Source organism: Callionymus lyra, chromosome 2 (assembly GCF_982586985.1).
Source record: "Callionymus lyra chromosome 2, fCalLyr1.hap1.1, whole genome shotgun sequence".
NCBI classification, from domain to species: Eukaryota; Metazoa; Chordata; class Actinopteri; order Syngnathiformes; family Callionymidae; genus Callionymus; species Callionymus lyra.
Window position 1 is genome coordinate 40,092,234 of NC_141819.1, and position 22,147 is coordinate 40,114,380.

Here is a 22,147-nt window from a genome sequence, read left to right on the forward strand (position 1 = left end):
ATAGACTATCTAGCATTACGATCCATGTTTGTCCTATGTTAGCTAATTATTGACCTGCATTTTCATCGCACAACACATCACTTTGGTCCCAGGAATCTGCGATTGACACATGTGCTGTGAAGACTGTGTCAAATTGTGTTGGTTTGTGTCACTTAGAATAAACAAACAACATTTGTGTTTTACTTTAGGTAACGATAAGATAATTCAGATTTTTGGTAAGTTGTTGAAACGCGGAATCTAAAACATTAAACCGGTCCGGATATACAATTAAAAAGGTTGTGTTGCATTTTATCTCCTGTTATGGCATGTTATTTTGTCCTCCACAGCTAGAGGAGCAAGATTTCAGCCGTGACTGAGGACGAGAGGATACAATCGCGACTCTAGCAGCTTTTAAAGCTGATGTTTGGACATATTTTGGTTTCAAAACAAATGAAAGCAGTTACAACTTCATCAAGAGACATGTGGTCTGTAAATTCTGCAACACGCGTGTCGAGTACTTGGGCAATACTACAAATATATCTTTGTTTTACAGTATTAAAATATATGCTAACGTTGCCCCTGTGTCGTATCACACCCCTAGTGGTAAGACCTCGGTCAATGTAAGGTAAAAACCCCAACTATTTCATCAAAAAAGAAAATACTTGGAGAGTCGGTCGTGTCTTTTGTGTGGTCAGTATTCAGAGTCTCCCTGTTCTCAGTACAAGTCCACCAGACCACCCTGTGGGAGATGATCGTGTTCTAACACAGTTTAACACTTTCTTATTTTATATCTAATACAGGTCAATCACCTAACATCTCTATGTTAAAGTTTTTCCTTCTGATCTACGGTTCATTGATTTGACCAGACATCTTGTCTTTTTTTCCTAAAAGTTAAGAGGGTTGGAAAGAATACAGAACACTTGGAAAACGGCCACACACACACACACACCCCTGTGGCTGGAAGCTGTTGTGTGTGCCTTGTGTGTGTTTACGTGCATGTCTGATGCGGGAAGATTCGGATTCCTTATTCCAGTCACACGTTTCACTCCTCAGTCTGTGACAGCACATTTCCTCCACTCTTCATGCTGGTTGCCTCCCATAAACCAGTTCTTTCTCTCGTTCCCTCCGCCTCCCCCTCCTCCTTCCTTCTCTTTCCCAAATTTAAATGAGCTCCACCGGCATGTGAAGGAATTTATCCAGCTTCTTGTTTAGCAGCAAAATTCTCCTTTTGTAATCTTAAAAGGCCCCTCTTTTCTGCTCCTTCTCTTTCAATGGCTTCCTGTATTTTTTCTTTCAGCCATGTTTTTGTCTCTCTGCGCGACCCCTGGCTGCTGGTGTGTATTGCTATCATTAGTACCTTCCTCGTGATTGATGGCACTGTAGGCTGCTTGCTTACCAGGGGTGAGACTCAGCTTTAGCACACCATCATTACCTGCACCTCGTCGGCTCACACACTCACACTGTAGGTCATCTCTATATATCTTAATCATATTCTTATACAACGTACACGATTGATATTGCTGGGGGGGTTTTTTGCAGCCCTCTGACCTTGGCTTTAAGTTAAGCAGATATTATTAGTATAAGGATAATGTTGGTTAATTGAAATACATTTAACTGTATCTAAAGTTACCCTAGAATATTAAATTCTACTGTAATTAGTGGTGATGGTCTGATGAAGCTTCATGAAGCAGTGTCATTATTTCCAGTAGATGGAAAAACGAGTCCACTAGATGGCGGTCGCTGCACTGTTTTCCTTTGTATTGAACAATTGTTCTAATGAAACATCATTTTTAAGCTGAAGGCGCCACCTACTGACCTCTAAACAATGTGACACTCATGAAGCTTCATCAGAACATCACTAGTAAGTAAGTAAGTAAATTACATTTATAGAGCTCTTTTCTAGACCAGGGTTTCAAAGCGCTTAAACAATCAAAACAAAACTCAATAAAATATATACTTAAAAGATCAAGACACATAAGCCAAACACAGGAGTCTCAGAAAATCAAGGAAAAGCCTGCACGAATAAAAATGTCTTAAGATGTTTCTTGAATGAGTCAGTAGATCCATCAAACACAGAAGGGAGGTGAAGATCATTCCAAAGCTTAGGAGAAACAGTCTGGAAGGATTTCTCTCCTCTGGTCCTGAACCGTGTGTGAGGAACCATCAGTAGATTCTGATCCACAGACCTCAGAGTCAGAGCTGGAGTATTAGGCTGGATCAGATCAGTGATGTAAGGAGGAGCCTGACCATGAATAGATCTGAAAGTAAGAACCAGAATTTTAAAGTTGATCCTGAAAGAAACTGGCAGCCTATAAAGAGTTTTAAGGATCGGAGAAATGTGAGTTCTTCTACTAGAGCATAGTAAAAGTTGGTATATACAGAAAAAATGCAAAATACTGCTAGTTGCATGATAGCACTGTGTATTTATTAAGTGTGTGTATTAGCAAGAATTTAGCAATAAGATATGTATCACGATACAATATATTGTGATATTGTAGAAACAAGGATATATTAGTAGTTGATGAGTACTTGACTCTGGTGTTTACAGACAACATGACTCTTGACAAAGTCAAAACTGATTTCATACGTTTAAATATCAGCTTTCAAAGCTGCTGGAGTCGGTTGTATCCTATAGTTCTTATTCATGGCCTGGATCTTGTGGGATTTTATTTTTCCTTTTTAATACTTACTTACGTACGTTTTTTGAACCGCTTGAAAACTGAGTGTCACACGACCCACAAACTGCTATACAGCAGTTGGTCAGAGACTTTTTGAAGTTACCAGGAAGATGAAGAAACTAACACAACAAGAGTTCTGTAAAAGCAAGTTTTCATAATGATGCAGTTACACTTTCCTAACACTGGAGGAGCCAGAAACACGATTTTACATCTTATACGTTAGGGCTTTAATGTTCTTATTGAATCTATTATGGTTTAAATTAATTTTCTTTACAGTACTTATTTTTCTTATTATTATTATTTCTTGTTTTAATGTATTTTTCTTCTTATAATTATAAGTTTATTTGTAATAAAGTCTATTCATAGATCTCAATATGAAATGTGAATATGACATTAATTTTTATTTCGAGGGACAAACGAAAAAAAATCACAAAGAAAAGGATACAAATTTACATGTGTTGACTAATTTATGTTAATATTTAATAAAAAAAACAGGCATCATAAATTAGAAATAAAACAGCCGGAAAAAAAAAAGTTAAAACATAAAACCTTAAAAAACAACAAAAAGAAAACAATATAAGAAACATTTCAGAATTGTGGCATAGAAAAGGGTTGCTGGTTCGCGTCTGTTCTGGCTATTACAAAAACACTTTTTCTAAAAGTGACTACATGACAGCAGAAACATCCTGCAAACGATACACGGAGCCAAGATCTCATGCAGAAATGTTAGCACACAACATGACATGATTTGTTTTCTCTTCTTAGGTGTAGAAATATGGTCCATTTTACATCATATACATGGGGCCTTGATGTTTTTGAATTCTGGGTTTCATTTATTCTATTCTGATTTAAATGAATATCCTTTTCTTATTATTATTTCTTTTTTTTTCTCTAATTACTTTGTCCAAAAATGTGCTTGTTGTTCATTGCTATCAATTTGATTGATCAATATCCCTTTAAGTCCATAGACTCTATTTTCGGAACCACCTTCTCATTTTAGCGCACACAGTCACTGGGAAAACTCTGAGCCTGAGCAGACTTCTAAGAGGTCGGTATCGACAAGGGAGAACCACATGGGTGTAAATGCCAATAGACCCTGATAGACGACCGGGTGCTAAAAGGGTCTATTTCTAGCTCCGGCAGAAAGTTTTTACCTCTGGGTAGTATCTGCAGAGTCTACCTCAGATGTGTGTGTGTGTGTGAAAGTTCAAAGAGTTTAATAAATGGGAATTATGCAAATCTTGGTTTGGTTTTGAGCTTGTTGGTAGCGTGAGAGCTAACCTAGTGGTTCCTCAGAATTAGTTACGGTTGTGTAACAACATAAGCTGGTATTTCATAAGACTTTGAAGATGATTGTTGTAGTTATTACACCTTAATAAAGGTGATAGTGATGAGCAAATAGATCTGTTTCACTATGGCCTTAACTACAGGGAGTTTGTTAAAGACTGTGTGTTCCTGCCCGGTGTGTTCCTGTGATCATGTTGTCAGACTCCATAAGGAACAACAGGGTCTTATTAAACCGGGGCACTCAGTGAAGATTGATTTTGCTTGGCTGTCTGTATTTTAACTGGAAGGGCAGAGGAGTGTGACTGTGTGTGTGTGTGTGTGTGTGTGTGTGTGTGTGTGTGTGTGTGTGTGTGTGTGTGTGTGTGTGTGTGTGTGTGTGTGTGTGTGTGTGTGTGTGTGTGTGTGTGTGTGTGTGTGTGTGTGTGTGTGTGTGTGTGTGTGTGTGGGCGATTGCACTCGGGAGTGTGAGGGCAGGAGGCAGGAACTGTGACTGACTGATGACCAGAAGTGGCAGGAGGTTGCGCTGGGATGGCGGGAGGAGAGATGTACCTGCTCCCCTCTTTGGGGGATTCCTCCCCAGGGTTCACCGGGCTAAGTAGAGGCAAGTGGTTGGAGAGGGAGACGCAGGCTTTGTGGAAGCTGCAGTTAAGGGTCTGTTTGAAGAAGTTCGTGGAGGTTATGCTCACATCTGTTTGACAGCTTCTTCTTCGGTCGTTCAATCTGTTTTCTCTTCTTTAAAAGGCAACAAGTGTGTTGATTTGAGTGTGTCTTAAACTGATCTTGAACCTCTATTGAACTCATCAGTATGTGTCTGTTTGTACAAAAAAAGCCCCACCCACTGTAAACTCTTTGTTTTTCTGGAGATTAAATCTTGTTTACCATAACAACACCAACTCTGCTGTGACTGGCCAAGCATTGAGGTTTGTCACCGTGTGTCCTCAATCTTGGAAGCCTCCTCCATTAAGGGACTCATTGTATAAACAAAGCAGAACTTTATAAAGTAATAACTTCAAAACATAATCATGGTGAGAAAGACTTCAACATTTGAAACATGTACAGAAAACTTTTACCAAACTATTAAAGGAAGTACCATAAATGTCTCCGTTATTGGAAGTCACTGTATAATTCTTGACATTGGTGATCTTTATTTATCTTATTCTAATCACTGGTATCTTCATACCAACTATAATAGTTGATCTATGTTGATTTTTGAGCCAACTGTCAAGCGGGCCACAATAAATTACTTAGCGGGCCTAATTTGGCCATATAGATTAATTTAGAAATCCGGATTATTAATCACAATTCTACATGATGAAGCATTTTGATTTTCATCTGTGAACTTTAAAAATAACATTATGAATATATAAAAATATATCAACCATAAGAATAAAAATGACATCAAAAAGTATAATTAAAAAGTCAACTTGCATCTCTGTTTACTTACTTTGTGTGTTCGCCCCCTTGTGGTTACCTGAGGCAGTTTTAACCAGTGCTTGTTCAGATTGCAGCGAACCAGCATTTTAAAGGAAACAATCACAGACGATCAAAGTTGTTTACTGAAAGAAAACATAAATCGTGATCAAGATAAAAATGGGATTTACAGTGGAGGCCGACCATGATGCAACAGGTGAAGAACTTTTCTGAATTTAACAAAATGTAGTCCTCCTAACGTTAATGTTCTCTTCACCTCTATTTTTTGTCCCTTTTTAATCTTCAGGGTTAAATACGATCCAGGCTGAGCTAAACATTCCTATCAATTATTAATGTCTGGGGAAAGAGTGCGTAAACTCAAGAGCTCTTGATCAATCTGTTAGTTGATTCAGTGATATTCATTATTTAACGTTTGTAGGGGATTTAAGGTTATGGAGGGTAGAGCTTATGAGCAAGGCACACCAAAGACATGGCGTCGTTTTAAATCAGTTACAAAAATATATTTGCCCAGTTGTATATGTAGTTCATGAGTTTTCTCTCTTGCTAGCTAGTGCTGCATCAACACAGGAAAACATTATGCAACATGACACAATAAACTCACACAAAACCACCTGTGCAATAATTCCTTTATTTAGTTACTCTTTTACTTAGTACCAGTAGGCAAAACTCATATTGTCAGGGGCCTTCAAGAAAAATGGTATTTTAAGCGCTGTTAACAAGTAAAATGATGCCATAACGTTTGAAATATAAGATGGAAATACTAAATATAAGTTAATTTGAAATCAAATTTGAGTGAATTTGTAGAGTAAATGTTAAGATCTTAAAAAAGAAAAACTTGACTATGATTTTTTGAGGGACAGGAACGTAAACAAAAGGTTAAAAGGTAATACTTTTTAAAATGACATATTTTAACTAAACAATTCAATAGAATTGTTAATAGTTAAGAAATAGTGGCACTGCAAATGAAAAAAAAAATGGAAATGGATCTCATGCTACATTTATAAATTAATCTGTGTATATCTCCATTCATTTCACAATGGATCACATATCTCCTGAATAGTAGTTGTTTTTTATCACCTCAAATAAAACATGTGATCCTCAGCATCCATTCAATTCAAAGCTGCATTGAGCTCTAATGTTCACAAGCTCCTCTGTCAGAGCTGAGGTGTCTGAGATGCAACAAGTCCTGGCAGATAGATGACTGTGTGTGTAAGTGTTTGTAATGTGTGATTTAGGTCATCCAGGAAAACATTGATCCTGCAATGTCCTCACAACACTTTAAATCACACCTTTTTGATTGTTGCTGAGGTTCAGGATCTTATATTAAAAGATTATTCTAATGGTTATGACATGGTCCTTCCATAGGTTCCAGTCCATCATCTAGTTGGATCTAATTCTAGCGTATCAATGACGACATGTAATTTCAGATTTGTTTAGAATTTTAAAAACATTTTTAGATAGTGTCAAAGGTAGTTTCACATCTGTGGAATTCTCTGTAGATGCTTTTGAAACCACTGCAAATGCATTTGCCTCGTTCTTTCAGGCACCGGCGATGAGCCTAGAAATATGTTCTGGCTACTACAAAGACACTGTTTCTTAAAGTGACAACACGATGGCAGAAATATCCAAGGAACGTTTGCGAGAGCCAAGATATCACACGGCCATGTTAGCACAATCTGTTTTTTTTCTCATTTAGGTGTTGACATAGGGTCCACTAATATGTATATTTTATATAGCCCGTAAGATGTTTTTTCCTTTAAAGATGCTATTATTTAAATTAAAAAAGGACCAAAGATTATGGATTTCAACTATTATACAGATACTTCTAAGGATTTTAATGAATCTAATCCCTGTTATAGAAAGTTTGGTAAATATAAAATATGTTTAGCTAGTGACTTCTGACTGCTAAAAGATTTTGGCGCCTTGTGTGATGGACTTTAACATCCTTGTTGTGAACATTCTAGGATAAAATCAACCACCCTATAACACTGCATATATTTCAAGGATGAGAATAAAAATTCTTAAACTTATAATCAAATTATGGCCATTTAACGACAGAAAAACTATACTTATAATATAATAATAATAATAATAATAATAATAATAATAATATGTATTAAATCTTGTCTGTAACAGGATGGTAAAGATCAATTTAGTAATTGTCTTCAAATAAATGAACAAATGTGGAAACGACTGGTCACGCAACTATGGATTTCACACAAAAAGTTGAGATGTTATAAGTATTTTTAAGAAACTTTCTCTCCTAAGAAAACCAAAAAGTCATCAGTCTTTACATTTAAATGTCTGTGATATTAGTGATCTTTGATCGTTCCAACAGTTATCAACAGTAGTGACCACAGATGAGCAACATCATGAGAGGAACATCTGGAGATCTCACATTGACTTTGTTTTTTTTTTAATCAGATTTTTCTTGATTTTGCTCGTCCGATCATGGAAGCAACAGGAGCACGACACTCTTTTATTTCTGTAGATAGTGTTTAAGAAGCTTAGCGTAAGTGTGCGTCTGTTCCTGCGTGTTTGTTTGTGCAACAGCACCGTGCGACACCATGATTAAGTGTTTTGAATAATTGATGATTGCATCCCTCATTAAGTCTCAGTCTTCTGCTCGGGCAGACTCCGGCTCTATTTTTATGCAGCAGAACGCTCCTCTCTTCTCCTCCACTCCACAGATGTAGTGAATCCATCACTCATGGGGCTGATGGGGGTCCGGATGGGCTGCGGGGGATCTAAATCATGTTGAGTGGACATTTTTAACAGTCGAATCAGCACAGTGAACCGCAGGAAGTCGGCGACGGCTTCAAAGGGCGAACAGCCACCTGCTTCGGTGCTGCAGGGAAACGTCCCCGTAACTGGTCGTCACTCCCGTCCAGAGTTCACCGCTTTAGACTAATGAACCAGGAAGTGAGGTCACTCGTCTGACAGCGTCATTATTGTGGGACTTTCTTTGAGTTTTTAGTTCGTATCAATCTTTTCTCTGATGTTTGGGCTACACAGGGCTGGTATCAATCTAAAACATTTGATTCCTGTACCTGAACGATACTTTAAATACCAATAGTATAAGAAAATATGAAGAAAACTAACTTTGGCGATCTTGTTCGTCCGGTCACTCACTACCTTTTGTTCAACCTGGGATCTGGGGGCCACATGGGACAGCATTCTTGTTGCCCTCAGGATTTCATAATATAAAATCTAAACTTGACGTGGAATAGTTTCTGATAGCTGACAATTATTTCTTACCATTATTAATTATAACTTTACAATAACTGTAAATATAGAGTTACTTTATTCTCTTTTGCCTCTCATGTTTTCTAAAAGCTTATAATACTGTAATTTTTTTGTATATATTCTATTATATTAGAGGGTATTCAAATCAAAGTAATACAAAAATGGAATTATATACATTTAAATGACCACGTTAGCTGAGTTTAACAAAATCATTTTAAGTGTATCCCTCATATGAGGAAACGTAATTGCCCTCTGATGACCATAGTTGAGGGTAGAGATGTAGTACTTTGTACAGAGAAATTTGCCTTTTGGCCTAACTCTCTTTTCACCACCACAGAACGGTGCATCGTCTGCATAACAGTTGATGCAGCTACATTTTGGCTATTGATCTTAAGCTTCACGCTTCACTCACCCGTAAACAAGACCCTGACACACTGTAACAGGATCTTGACCCAAACTAGTGAAGGGTCCCAACCAAACTAATTACGACTGAGAACCATGGACTCTGATATGGGAGTGATTTTCATCCCTTTAGCTTCATGATACATGCATCTGCAGCGATACAATTATCTGAAGATACGATTTGAAACAATGTATTTCAATACACGGTATAAAAAAAATACCGTTTATATAGTATTTCTTTGGTGTCTCAATTTTTCCTCCAACCCTTTCTGATAGTGAAGTCAGAGTATCAAAGTGTGGTTGTGTAAACAGGGGATATATTAGTGTGTGTCAGCAAATCTACTTTCTAATGGTTTTTTTAAAGCCTGATGCCTGTTAATGAGAAGCAAAACTTGATATACATTAGCACATTAGCAAGACCTTGAACACACACATGAACACACACTCAAGGGAATATGCAGTGAATTAATTAATTTTCATCTATTTCCCCTTAAAAAAAAAGAACAAGAAAGGAAGAATTCCCAAACGAGAACAAGGCGCTTTGATTTCCCGCGCCATGTTTCTGTAAATAGGTTAGGTTAGAAGATTTGAGCAGTGTGTGTGTGTGTGTGTGTGTGTGTGTGTGTGTGTGTGTCTGTGTGTGTGTGTAGTTTTGATGTGCGTTTGCATCAGGCATCATCCTTGGGTATTTCTGGCAGGAGCTTGTGGGTGGTAGAAATGTGTGCGTCAATGTTTACCTTCCCTCTGATTAGGCCTGAGCTGATGGAAGCTTCTGTCATTCATGCAAGTGGAAGTCATGTGGAGTATGAGGAGCACCTGAGGATTTCCTGTTTCTTGCAAAGTTCTCTCTCCCAACTGAAGACCTGCTGTGCTAGTTTCAACAACTCAACACTACTTTTTATGTTTAATCCACTGTTTTTGAATGGACACTTTTTGTTTCAAGAAATTTACATTTAAAGCAAATATGAACCCTTTTTTATTCATGAAAATACCCAACTATTGTAGCTAATAAGTAGGAATTCTCTGAAGTCAGTGGCGAATATTGTTCCACCAACTGCTGCATAAAGTTTGCTATAAAAAGGAATACACTTTTAAGTGTCCAAGAAAAAAATAGAATATATAAATAGCTGCTTTTTAGAAATGCTCAAGTTTAGGATTCCACCTAGAGACCCGTAAGTAAGGCCCAGGGACCACATCTGTTCTTTATGATGTCATCAAAATTTTATTAACCGAAACAGTACTCTATTGTAATTGTTGCCTTTTAAGGACCTAATTTCCCTTCGTTTCATTGTACTTTTTATGTGTAGACCGTGTCCCTAAAAATAAACAGTAAAGACCAACATTTAAATAAAGCTCCTTTATATACATTTTTCCAGTGTTAACATCTTATTTCCTTAATCTCATGGCATAAAAACGCTTAATAGCATCCCTACTTGTAACTTTTAATTATAGTATAAATTTATATTTAATATACACTGAAATATATCGATTTGTTTAAGTTTCCCCAATCATCTAATGGGCCATTTTACTAGTTTCTTTAGTTGCTTGACAGCCCCTTAAAAAGTGAGTTCATCATGTGGTCATTTAAGAAAAGTAATACCTCAATATATCCCCTGGTTCATACATTGTTTAGTTAAAATTTTAATTTCATGTTGTTTACAATACGAACAAAAATGGTTTTGGAGTCAAAAGAAATGTAACGTGATTTTGGGAAAGCATTAAACCGCCCCAGAAATCATGTTGTTCTGTAAAGTCCTCGTCCTGTCTCGTCAAGCTTATGTTTCAAGCTTAGTGGATGTTGTGTCACCTATGTTTTCTTAACTACCGTACTACTTTGAAACAGTTGTCAAACTTATCTTGATTAAAAATAACTTTATTGATAATCCTAAAGTAGATATTGGACAAATGCACATCCTAGTAGCTTCATCCCGACCTAGAAACTTTACAGCACTATTAAAGAAAGTCTGACGCGCAAGATGATGTTAAAAATAAGATTTAGGGATGAGTTCACTGAGAGGTAGTGAAATTGACAAATCTCACCTTTCTAGCAAAAGTCCTGGATATCCAGGCTCTCAGGGATGACCATGGTCACGAGAAGCGAAATAAGAATGCATTAGAAGGTCAGACAAAACCAGGAAGGAACCCCGTTTGGATTCATTTTGTATTTGCACAAATTGTTTCAGCTCTTCAGAGATGAGTCGAACATTTTCACTTTGTACCACAAATCTTGGACAGCTTTTCGTCGCCGCCTTCAGCAGACTGCACACATTCTCGCTGACATTGAAGGAGCGGAGGTTTGGCTCCATTATGGTCGCCACCCGTGCCCTCCAACCAATATTCTTTCTGAGAGTGTGAGATTGAAATTGGTTCTGGCTCAGGATTTTGGGGAAAATACCATTATTATACTGCCTCCGTGTGACCTCCACAGTTTTGATGAGAACGTTTTTAATTAAACCCAGCAGGAATTATTGGCGAGCGTTTCATTTAAATCATCAAACGACACCGTTCCGCGCATTGTAATGAGCAGAATGTGCAATACCTAACAGAAATCTGAAACACATGGTGGCAAGAGATACGCAAGTTCATTCAATGCTGGGTCATGCTGGCTTTTGTCAACCTCACAATACAATCCCAGTATTGTAAGAGTTCTAAACATGTTTTTTTTTTCATGTTTAATTACTGACGGGAAATGGCTTTTGAAACGTTTCATTGTTTTATTCTTAATTATTATTGGTAGAAGTTCAATTTTAACTATTTATAGAATGGAAACATGAAAACTAAATTTAAAGGAGTATATTGAAATCAATACATAAATTATACACATATACTGCAACAAGTGTGAAATAAAAAGTAATTTTTACTTCATGAATCTAATCTTCGTTATTCAAAAGTATACTTGAAGTACCAATTAGATGTCAAAATGAGAGATAATTCTCAAATACACACTGTTTATACACAAGATCATGCTTTTTAAATGGCTCGGATATATTTTCAGTTTTGTCTTTTAGATTTTCTTAACTCTTCACATTAATTTCAATATTGATCAATTGTATTTATTTATTAATGTTTCCATAATGTGTCTCGACTTTATCATCTGATCATTTGACCTGTCTTTCAATCCAATTTTATTTTTTCTTTGTGTTACTAACATTTAAGAAGTTCAATTGTTGTAAACATTGCAGCAACAGAAGTTGTCAAAGAAAAAAGTTATTTTTATGACATGTAAGTAAGTAAGTAAGTAAGTAATATTTATTTATATAGCGCTTTTCGAGACCAGGGTCACAAAGCGCTTTAACAATCAAAACAATACTCAAAACAGTACATACTTCAAAGATCAAGACAACAGTTATGTATCTCCTTGCTTAGGTTTTGTTACACATTTCCTACAAGCCAGTTATCTCATTACGATGGTGAACTTTGACGCTGGTGTTTACTCATAAGTGAGTCGACCTCATATAATCGCACATCCTTCCCCACCAGCTTCCTGTATTACTTCATCCTTTCGGAATACCTCAGCTCCCATGTGCATCAGACCTGCAGCACTGAATTAACTGGTATGATTTGTTTTCAGAATGTTTGTCATTGTTAGCATTTGTACTAAAAGTTAAACATTAATATTAGGTTCAGATGTTTCTGTTTGTCCTCTAGCGCGACTTTAAAGTCTGAGAAAACTTTCACATCATATGTAGACCTTCAAGGGGGATGTGAAAGTATGTTGTGTGCACCAAGACAAAGGTTTCACAAAGTAGAACGTTTCACATCTCATTTATTATTTAATATTTAATATTTCTGACACATCAACATTTCGCACAAGTCAGATTCAGCCCTTATGCTCTTTTAAATGCTAGAATTTAAAATATTTTTTCTCTGCTAGCTTGGTGTTTGAGAAAGCAACATTAATTTCTTTCATATTTAGACATGGTGATAAAGTATGTGTTACTTAGGATGTTCATAGTTATCTAGTAACTCAGTGGGTTCCATGTATGTTATGGCGCTTTTGTAACATGACTAAATGATAAAATAACAATGAATGAATGAATGTGGAATAACTTTATATCTCTATCTATATCTATATATATATCTATATAACTTTATCTATATCTATAACTTTCAATTTCCATATCCATATCCATATCCATATCCATATCCATATAACTATATCCATAACCATATATATATATATATATATAAATACATTAATATATATATATACGCTGAAGTCTTGTCACATACGGTCAGCAGTAAATATATGAGGAAAGAGTTTGACCAGTAATCTGTGACAGGACGTAATAAAGGACGACCTTTAGACAAGGGCCGGTTATTTATCAACAGGTGTGGCTCATGTGTCACTGATAAAAGGCGGAACATGTGTCTCAGGCAAAGTTTAATGGGTTCATCAGCAGTAAAGGTGGAAAAAAACAGGGACCGAAGATGGACAGAAGCTAGAAAATTAGCTGAGGCGGGGTTTCTTTTTGATTAGTCATTATTCATATGGCGGTAAAACAGGAGCCGCTAATCTACTTCTGAGCCTGATGGACAGCAAACAATTACCCTGAGAGAGTGGACACACACACACACACCTCTCCTCCGTCTTTGGTGTTTCTCTGCCAGACTTTACTTTCTTTACTATGAGCAGATGATTTCTGGGCATTAATCCTCCGTTGGCAGCTTCCTGTTTATCTTGTCTCACGCACACAAACATCACTGGCGTCTGTTGGCAGCGCCCCGAACACAGACGTCCAATTTACTTGCTCATTGGCTCTCCTGCTTTCCGGCAGTCTGTGTCTCCTCTGGTCCTGGTCCAGATTTCTGTCTAAATCCAGACACTCGGAGCCATCCTCCCGATTTCACATTCCTGCTGCAGCTTCTAGCTCACAGGCAGATATCGGGTCAAACTGCCACACCACTGGCTCCTCAACAACTCTTTCTTCCCCGTGAGTGTGTGGAGATGTGTGTGGCTGAGGCTTTCTGCTGCTCTTTTGAGGAAAAATTATATTGTGTCCGCCAACTGGGACTGGTGTAGCCATGGAGTACTCTTCCCCGGATCTCTAGAGAAATAAGCATATGGTGCCTTGGAGACTTTCTGGATTGTGTAACTGAAGCTAAGATGCATTTTACTATCCACTGGATTCACTAATCTGACAAAACATGGGAGATTCCTTTTTCTTTATCTTGGAAGTTAGAGCTGGAATGATTCAATAATTGACAGTGTTGATTGTAACAATAGACTGTATTACCGACACAAAACAAAAGCAACTCATTAAAATAAACTTCACAACAGAGGACACACACACCCACACTCAGGCACAGAAAATATTGTGAAAACCAATAAATCAGTTGGGCTGCTAATAATTAGATATTTATTTCATTACAAAAACGAACAGAAACAAACAGTTTAAAGGTTTAATTATTATTGTTGTTATTATTATTAACATGTTAAAATGGTGCAAATAAATAAATAAATAACTTGAACAATGAGGTAATACATCCAAAGTCTGTCATAAAAGTGAGTTTTATGTAACAATGTAATATAAATAGATATAATATATCATTAACCGTTCAGTCTTATAGTACCAAAGGTCAAGATAGTACAATTCAAACCAACTTTATTACATCAATATCATTCGTTATATTAATTACCTAAATGACTCAACCAAAGGTTGTATGAGAAGTTTTTCGGGTACTACTGTCACATGAAGCTGTATTTATAGAACATCTGAGAAACGTATATGCTAATTATTCCAGTACACCAAAAAGTTTTACACTTAAAGAAAAATAAATAGTAACAAAGAGGTTTGATTAACATAAATAAGCAGTTCATATTTAGTTTCAACTCTTAAAAAAAGTTTTTAACCTTTCCCTTTTGATTATATTCATCAGTTTTCCTCAATCTGTATTGTAAGGCGTGTGGTTGACTCGACTGATAGTGGACGCTGCTTCATTGCATAATCATAATTGAGTACAAACTAACACTAACCAACTGTACGTAGTGTCTGAAGAAATCACGAAAGAAAAAACCCACACCTTGACATTGTCATTGACGTACTTGTCAAGTTTGTATATTTTTTAATTCATTTGTCTAACAAACATATAAACACAGACAAAAAAAAACAATTAATGGAGATACTGAATCTTAGTGACACCTTGTGACTGCTGGAGTTTACTGTATCCTCTCGACCACAGTCATCACCAGAATCTGGTAGGTTTTTATTGTTCATTTGGCTACAGAGGGCGTAATGGCTACTGCCACCTAGCTGCCGAAAGTGGAACTGCACCACTTAATTGAACAAACACTGTGAAGGTTAGTATGTTAATTGTAAAACAGTTATTTTCATTTTATACCCACTTAATTGAAATATAAACCATAATAAAATATGATGAAAAATGATTTTAAAGCCAAAATATGTATATTAAAAAAAAAAGATACAGTGCTGTTGAATAACACTTCATTATTTTTCTCACCCCCCTACTCATCTTCCATATTGTGTCTGATATAACATCTTCTTGAACCATCTTTGAAGGCACTATAAGAGAAACAAGTCAGCGAGGGCAAGAGCCGCGATCACATTAAAAGCCGAAAACTTCCCTCTGATGTATTTTTTCTCCCCTCCTATTGTCACCCTCACCCGCTCTGTTCACCCTCCACTCTCTCTGCACTCTTTTCTAAACCCTCTCTCTCCCTTCACACTCTCTCATCATCCATTTGGTGGAACAGTGCAGCTGATAATGCCTGTAATTGGAGTGACTCACACTTTTACAGTGTGTTTGGACCAGATAAAGAATATTGTCAGCGTTTTGCCGACATGGCCTCTGCTGGCAGAATTAAATGGACTCTGCTCTCTTCTGTCTGCTGCAAATTAAAAGCCTCTCAATTCATCTGTTCTTGCCCACGGCTTACAGGGGCCTCCTATTCACGCTCAAACACAGTGGCGGGGTGAGAGATTTCCCCTTTCTTCCACAAGAAGCAGCTGTGGGGTTTTTTCTTTTTTTTTTTTTTATTCTGGTTTGTTCAAGTCCGCACTCTTAGAAGAAGATGATGGGAGGACGAGGGGTGAAGGAGAGTGGAGGGAGAGGTTAAGAGCGACTCACCAGGCGCTCATGTTCATTATGCGGCACGTCAACGCGCAGCTGTCCACTCCAGGTTTTGTGTTTGGAAATCGCTTGTCTGCATTTGTGTGCGCATGTAAATGTGTCTTCTCTTCAAGGTTAGTTGGCCAGTTTAACTTGTCACAGCCTCGCAGAACACTGGGAGCCACAGATGGCAGAGAATAGTTATTTTCAAGGGGATTTCAAGTCCGAGTCCAACTCGTTTTTTTTTACCTCAAACTAATGACAAAATAAATGTTTTTAAACTTGTAAATGGTGATTTCTCGCACGTTAAAAAAAAAAAAATTTTAAAAAGTTTTGTAAACAACACATAAAAGATATTTTGAAAAGATTCAAACCGACTAAGGCATTTTAGATACAAGAAATACCTCAAGAAAGGGACAAATACAATGTATCCTTATTGATGTGCACTTTGTTCTTGTTCTTTGCACATTATTTTTTACTTTTTTGCACTTTTTTCTTCTGTGACGTGACTGGAACTCTTATTTCCCAAATACATTTTCCCAAATACATTTTCCCAAGGGATTAATTAAGTTTTATAGAATTAAATATCACCTTACTATTAATTTGTCCATCACTTTGTCCAAGTTTGTTACAATAACAGCTGGTGACATGAGTCCAGAGTCAGAAAAGTTGATCAGCTTTTCACCAAAATAAACTTTTTTTTTTATACTGATTTTACCTACTTTACCGTCATGCCCTGACTATAGAAGATCCTTGGCTACTGCACTGACTTGTAAAATAAGTCTCAGCTGAACATCATACCAGTACACATCATTTAAGAATTTCTTGGAACTGTTTGTTTGCTCCAGAAAAACTACTATTTGAATATGATTCTGTGTGTCAACTGCTGTTCTGGCACCTCTTAGTTCGAGGCCATTGTTCCCAAATTATAAAAATTGGAATGCTAACAATTATATGAGAGAACTAACTTGCCTCGGGACTTTCCATGATACACAACTGTGAATAATGCAAAGAAAATGTAATTTAGCTCACTTCGCTTGGATAGATCCTTGTGTTATCTTAGGGTAAAGGTGACCCGAAGGCCCCCCAAAAAAATGTGTTTGATATCCCTTGTGCTAGCAGCCGATCTCGACAGATTCCGAAAAATTCTGCAGACTAAAACTAATAAAACAGACATTTAAAAGGCTGTAACTTTGTTCATTGTTAAGCTAAGTTAATTAAGTAACTACTGTAGAATGAGATGAGGAAATAAGCCTGGAATAAGCCAGGAAGTAGCCCAACTGTTTTTAACCTTTTTGGCCTTTAAGGACGAATAAAGGTAAAAAATGAACCGTCATTTTAGACCACACACACTCAGGTTACCTTGATAAATGTAGAATTATTGCTCAGACAAACTCAAGATATTGAGTGACTGTTTAAATCTTTTTCACATTTGTGATGGTGAAGCTTTAAGTTGTGATTCAATGAACGTGCGAGTCTCTGCAACAGTGACAATGCCGACCGTTACCAAGGGCAACGTCTACTCAAGGTCCTGCTCCGATCATACCTGAACTTCAGAACACTCCAAGCTAACGTCTTCCCTTCTTTTCTGCCCTGCAGCTCTCCGTGGGCGTGCGTGGGATGTCGAGTCAGGGCTAGAGCCCGTCCCTCTCCCATGAGCCTGTGCGCCGGCACACACACACACCTGGCGCCAACACGCACACACCCGGCGCCCACACACTCACCGTCGGCACTGAGGCTGCGAATCCCAACGGAGCCAAGCCGAGTGGAGCCTAGCCCAGTTGGAGCCTGAGGATGTCAACAGAGACAGAGTTGCAGCCAGCGGTCAGGCCCAGCAGTGTCAGACGGGACTCCAGGAGAAAAGGTAGGTGACCAGTTACACAGATCCCGGGGTCCCTCCAAAACACGAGGACCCCCTCGATACTTAAAAACATTCATGTCCCCTTTTCTCTGTGAACATAAAACACATTCAATTTGTCCTTGGCAGTGTTTGCCGTTGGTCAACTCCATCGGAATGTCCTCTGAGCAGACAAGAGGGATGACTTAAAAATGACCAATAATGTGTTGCTAACAGTGATGCAATAAGTTGATGCTAATGATGCGTTTCTAAAGTGGAAGCTCTGTTGCTAGTAGGGTTTTCAAAAGTATCAAAATTCAAACAAGTATCTTTACCAAAATGTTTAATCCAGATACATTTTTCAATTGGAAAAGTTTCGATGCCACTTCCTCAGACCTGAAACATATCATAGTTGTACTTTCTATTTGCACTTCCTTTTTTTATTATAAATATTTAAATATTTAATTAAGTGATAATGTTTTTTTATTGTATTACAAATTTTTCTTTTAACTTTGGCGTTTTATCCTTGTGGTATTGAAATAGTACCGAGCATTGAATATTTTTCGAAGTATCGTTATTGAGTAGACAATGTTAGTATCGTGACAACCCTAGTTGCTATCACAGATGAGTAATAGAAGGATATTCTCAACTTCCTACAAGGTAAATATCTCCTCCGTTGTTTCTGCTGTTGCCTCTTGGTATGCAGGACTTGAATTCATAGATCACATTTATTTTATACAATAGTTTATCAAGTTACTGTACCTCAAGTAGATCATGTGTGATGCAAACCTACATGAGACTTTTCAAGAAGGATCCTCGTTTCTCTAATAACAATCTTTATTTCATGTTTAATGTCAACGTTTTTGGTATGTACTTTTTGATACGGTCAGACCATACTTATAACTTTGAAACTGTGCTTGAAATAGTATCTAAATAATTAATGCAAAAATGCGTTCAATCACTTAAATGTGAAGAAAGTAAGTTTTAATAAAATGTTCTCTATCAGTATTTTGTCTTAACATTTTGTCAAGTTCGGGTGTAAGTGATAGTTCTGCAAATCGCCGTCATGACTATAGTTTTAAATACACGTTGAATGTTTGTAGTGTCGACAAAAAATACATTTGGGAAAATGACTCGACATGGTACCCATCTTTCTCACAGCTGTTGGCCTAGAAGAAGTTTCACAGACTGTTCTGCTTCGCAAATAAAGTTGTCAAGACAAGGTTTCAAAAACAAGTGACAAATGGCAACTAAATTCCTTAAAGAGGACACATCACATTCTTTCGCAAAAAGTATTTATAGGGTGTGTATTGTCAAGTGGTGATAAGATGCGTATCACGATACAGGAGCACTATACTGTCATACTGTATCAACAAACATATATTTATAGTATTGTCAGAGTACTTGACTCTGGAATTCACCGTCAGGTGTAACTGCTTTCATTTGTTTTCAAAGCATAATATTTCCAAACATGAGTTTCAGATGGCGTCTACTGTATCCTCTCGTCCTCGGTCATGCAGGACCTTTAACTGCGGAGGACGTAATGAAGGAAGTTTATTTCAATTTGAGTGAACAAACGCCTTTAATATGTTTTATATAATGTATTATTTAATTCAACACACACTTTATTGAAATATCTACTACAAAAGAACTATGAATAAAATATCATTTTTACACCTAAAAAAATACAATTGCAATAAAATGAAAGATGTCATAAAATAAGTATGAACAATAAATGTATATAATAAGCATATATGGAATTGTAACTAAATCAAAGGGCCCTGTGTGGCCCCAGGTTTAGACTGTGTCCAGGTCCACACTGAATAAGTAAAAGGTTTGTGAAGAGGAAGTAGAAATGAACTCCTGCCTCGTGATGCCGGCCAGAGCCACCTGTCAGCTGTTCCTCCTGCGTATTAATCCGTCCTTGATTGTTTGTTCGTGATGGATCTGTGTGGGACGGCGGGATGAGGGGTTGATGTTGTTCACAGCTAATTAACAGGTGCCGGGGTTATCTCAGGACAGCAGCTTTTCGCACCAAACAGGTGCGTCGAGAGACGCCGTGGAGGAGCGCCGCCGATCCAGGTGCGAGGAAAAGCTCCCGTGGCAGGTAGCTAGCAGGTGTAGGGAGCGGGCCGTGGTGTTGAGCCGGTGCCAGGGGCCCCCGGCTCGCAGCCATCGCCCAGCTGTTCGGCGCCACCTGCCCCTCCGCTGGAGCGACGCCTGGCAGTCTCCGGAATGAGCGTCAGATGGATGTAGCATAAACGTCGGACACCGTCGGACACGTTCACCTGTGGCAGACGCCTCATTGCTCAGCGCCGGCAAACAAGAGGCGGCTCCCTCGGCGGGCGAGCGAAGCCTGAATGACTCCAATGTCCTACTTAGGCGGAGTATTGTTCTGCTGCAATGGAGAACATGCTCATCATTGCGACGTCCCTCTGTACTAACGGAGATGAATGCATACAGTCTGGGATCGCGGCCCAGATACACATACTAGAGAAAAGATGAATGGTTTTCCGTCAGCATAAAGACATGTTTTTTTTGTTGGTTTTTTTAAACTCTCTTTATGTCTGACACACCTTTCTCTAAACACACACCCCTGCATCTGATGTTTTAACTGGGTCACAAAATATATATCTTTACAGTGACAGATGGAAAATGGTTCGAAATGATCAGCTCTTGTTTGAGACAGGGAGGGGTTGGCGGCTGATGGACTCGGGCAGAAATGTGCCGTGTTAGCAGTTGTGAGACCAACTTATCAGTTTGTTGTGGTTGAACTGGGAGACAAAGCTCCTTCCTTCGAGCCTGAAAAAACACATTCGTAATATCCTGTTCCCATGTCCTGCTTTCCTCCTCAAAGACATGTGTTGATTTGTTGGGGGGTTTAGCATCTGTATTCAGTATAAGTTAGAACCTCATGGAGATTAAAATTAAATTAAATTAAATTTGAACCACATGTATTGCTTAATAATTGCGAGAAAATTCCAGAATTTTTGCGGTTTCTTCATTGAATGGTGGCTGTGACTGAGGACGAGAGGATACTGCTGACTCAAGCAGCTTTGCAAGCTGATTTAAGGACATATTTTGGCTTTAAGTTTATTAAATCAACTCAAAAGAGAGTGGAACAATCACAAGATTTCAAAAAAAATAAGTGTCCCCAAAAATCTCTAGTAAAGTGTATCGAAATATCTTGTATCAATTGTATCGTGAGATTAGTATCCAGCCCAACTATCCTCTTTCTCCTGGGAAGACAGCATTTTCAACATCAGGAGTTCATTTTTTTATGTTCAGCTAATATGAGCGTACTGTAATGGGAACGTAAATGGTCAATCAAAAACAGCCCAAACTTTTAGGGATTCCTGGTACCCTAAAAGCAAGGACATTATTAACAACAGTAACCTCTTTATTTCCGTGGCAAACCTTACAATAAATGGAAAATGATAAATGGCTCTTACTTACTTATATAACACTTTTCTATGCTTATTCAGCACCCAAAGAGTTTTAAACAAAGTCACACATTTACCCATTCAAACACACAATCACACACTGATGGGAGTAGGCTGTGACGCAGCGAACTAGCTCAACCATCGGGAGCAATCAGGGTAAAGTGTCTTGCTCAGGGACACAATCTCATCCGGACCTGGGATTGAACCGGAAACTTCTCAGGCAACAATGCAACCACTGTACCGTATGAGCTATGATGCCCTTAGTAAACCTAATTTAATAATTTGGCTAAATTAAAAGTGGAATTCATATTTTTTTAAAAAAGCATTGATGAATTTATTTAAGAACCATGAATTTACGTTTTTTTTGTTACATTTTGCATTTCCTAAAGGTGTAGACAAGCTATTTGAGGGCCTTCACTGAAGGTGAAGAAGACCTTCAGAGTTCCTCACTGCTTTAAATCCAAGTAAACATAAGGAGACAGTCAAGAGAGTCACGACAACGTCGTCTAAGATCATGTAAAGGTTCTTTCTATTGGATGAAACTCTGCTGTGTGTGTGTGTGTGTGTGTGTGTGTGTGTGTGTGTGTGTGTGTGTGTGTGTGTGTGTGTGTGTGTGTGTGTGTGTGTGTGTGTGTGTGTGTGTGTGTGTGTGTGTGTGTGTGTGTGTGTGTGTGTGTGTGTTCCTCCCTGGTCTCCTTTGATCATCTGCGTCTGAATGAAAATGAATAGCTTGAATATCTGATCACCATTTTCTGAGGGTTATGAGAATCCCC

At 37.9% G+C, this 22,147-nt stretch overlaps 1 protein-coding gene across 6 annotated transcripts in view; it reads left to right on the forward strand.

The window, feature by feature from the left end:
* dab1a (DAB adaptor protein 1a) overlaps positions 1–22,147 on the forward strand; it is a 93,194-nt gene that overhangs the window by 14,736 nt on the left and 56,311 nt on the right. For all 6 annotated transcript variants that reach the window (XM_087785187.1, XM_087785185.1, XM_087785188.1 and 3 more), the window contains exon 2: positions 17,694–17,958. In XM_087785187.1, coding sequence (XP_087641313.1) covers positions 17,889–17,958 — 70 coding nt within the window. In that variant the 5' untranslated portion in view covers positions 17,694–17,888. The remainder of the gene's footprint in view (positions 1–17,693; positions 17,959–22,147) is intronic.